Below are 2,071 nucleotides of genomic sequence, written 5' to 3' on the forward strand. Positions count from 1 at the left end.
TATATATATATATATATATACATATATATATATATATATATATATATATATATGTATGTATGTATGTATTTATATAATTATTATATATATATATATATATGTGGGTGTGGGTGTGGGTATAGTATTTTAGATCGAATTATTAATTATTGTATTTGCGTCCGTAAGATATTTTTACTCTGAATGATCTGTCGGTTTTCACTTTATGCCGCACTACGAGTTTTTTATATATGAAATGTACTCCCCTCTATACTGTATGACAGACTCGCCGTTCTCAGTAGCCTTCAGTGCTGGAGTTCACCGCATAATTAGGTTTCTAGAGCGAGCCAGAAGTTTACTCAGACCCCCTTGTTTCAGCTAGATTCTCACTTGGCTCCAATGTATTCCTCACACCAACAGCCTGGCATTCTCTTCCGGGATGTGTTTCCCATTTTCCAAGACCCTGTCCTCACAGAGGTGCTTATGAGCCATTTGGTAGGTCACTGTCTGAAGAAGTACAAGAAGGTGGACGTTGTTGTTGGCTTAGATGCTCGAGGGTTCTTAATGGGCCCTACACTGGCGATGCGCTTGGGCTGCAGCTTTGTCCCTATCCGCAAACAGGTACGCTATACGCAGATCAAGTAGTGCGGAATATATATATATATATATTCGTTTATTGAGTTTTGTGAAAGCATATATAGGTCGATGCATACACGTATTTCACATAACTGTGTTCACATATACCCAGCGGTGGCGTGGTTCTGGTCGTATCCTGACTTGTTGTGGTGATATCGTACCACCACGTGCTCCAATACCTAGAGGAACCACGCTAATATTTAAAGAATTCAATCCATCCTACGACAAATATCGCTTCTTACATTGTCAAATTTTTAGGCCACCTCGTTGTTATATACGGCGTATCACGAGCTACTAGTTTACTACTAAAGACTAGCCTTAATTATTTGCAAACGCGTCAGCTGTACATTGGTAGGTCAAATATACCTCCTATGTGCAGGTACTATCGTCTCCATGCTGGTTTCGTTCGGCATATCTGCCGGGCTATTCTGCTGGCATGCAGCACTTCTAAGAATTCATTCATGGCTTTGACATTCTTCAGCCGTGGGGTGCAGTTCTTATACCAACTATGTCTATAGGCTGACAATTTTGTTTACAATGCCTATATATATATATATTTATATATATATATACTTCCCCACTCGAAGGCATAGGGAATACTCTCCCAATTCAACAAACCGAACTACACATGCAGTATCCCGTTCGAGCATGCGCATAGTACGTGCTCCTTCTCCTTATTTATACTTCCGTGTATACTCGTACTTTTTTTCGCATGCGCCTACGCACAGGGTAAACTCCCCGGAAAATGTGTATCTGCCGAGTACAAGAAGGAGTACGGGGTGGACGTGTTTGAGATCCAGGATGGAAGTGTCACCGAGGGCCAGACTGTGGTGGTAGTCGACGATCTGCTTGCCACCGGTGGAACCCTCAAGGTACTCGTACATTCATTTATAACTTTGCCACTGTGATCTGTATGTCGTGTATGTCCATAAATAGTCCCACAACGAACCGGACATCTCGACGTAGATTGACGTATTAGCTACCAATGTAGTAGAATCTGAAGTCAAAAGCCGTGTTAGTGACATCGAATGTCGAATAAGTAGAAAAATCTGTGTTTTTTTTTCTGTGCGGAAGTCTATTTCTTGAAGCGAAATTAAGGTGTGTACAACTAGCGCATCGCACGCCGCCGTATACTATGTCTGAGCTCGCTGTTTCTTGCAAGTATTAATCCTATTTTGATTGCTCGGTGGTTGAAAGGGCAAGTGTATGGATAGAGAATAAACCCATAAAGTACACAAACACGTTAACACGTTGATTGTGTCTCGGTTAACCATGCGTCTATCTGCGCACAAATTGTTATTTATTAAGAAGAGCCTGGCATGACCAGTTTTTTTCTTCTATTTTAAGCAATATCTACATATACATATGCGTATTAGTTCAGTATACATACATGTATGTGGTGCTAGAAGACATTGTGCTTTCCCTGTGGTCCTCACCTTTTACGTGTCGTGACTTTGTT

At 40.9% G+C, this 2,071-nt stretch overlaps 1 protein-coding gene across 1 annotated transcript; it reads left to right on the forward strand.

Annotated features, from left to right (window-relative positions):
* Positions 1-375: 375 nt before the first annotated feature.
* Positions 376-1,889, forward strand: SARC_00778 (adenine phosphoribosyltransferase; the record flags this gene model as incomplete). The annotated part of the gene is made up of 2 exons (XM_014305530.1): positions 376-597; positions 1,341-1,889. The coding sequence occupies 2 exons, from the start codon at positions 376-378 to the stop codon at positions 1,518-1,520; spliced, it is 402 nt and encodes a 133-aa protein (XP_014161005.1). The 3' UTR covers positions 1,521-1,889.
* Between the last annotated feature and the right edge of the window lie 182 nt (positions 1,890-2,071).

The sequence above is a fragment of the Sphaeroforma arctica genome (assembly GCF_001186125.1).
Source record: "Sphaeroforma arctica JP610 unplaced genomic scaffold supercont1.27, whole genome shotgun sequence".
Taxonomy (NCBI): domain Eukaryota; class Ichthyosporea; order Ichthyophonida; genus Sphaeroforma; species Sphaeroforma arctica.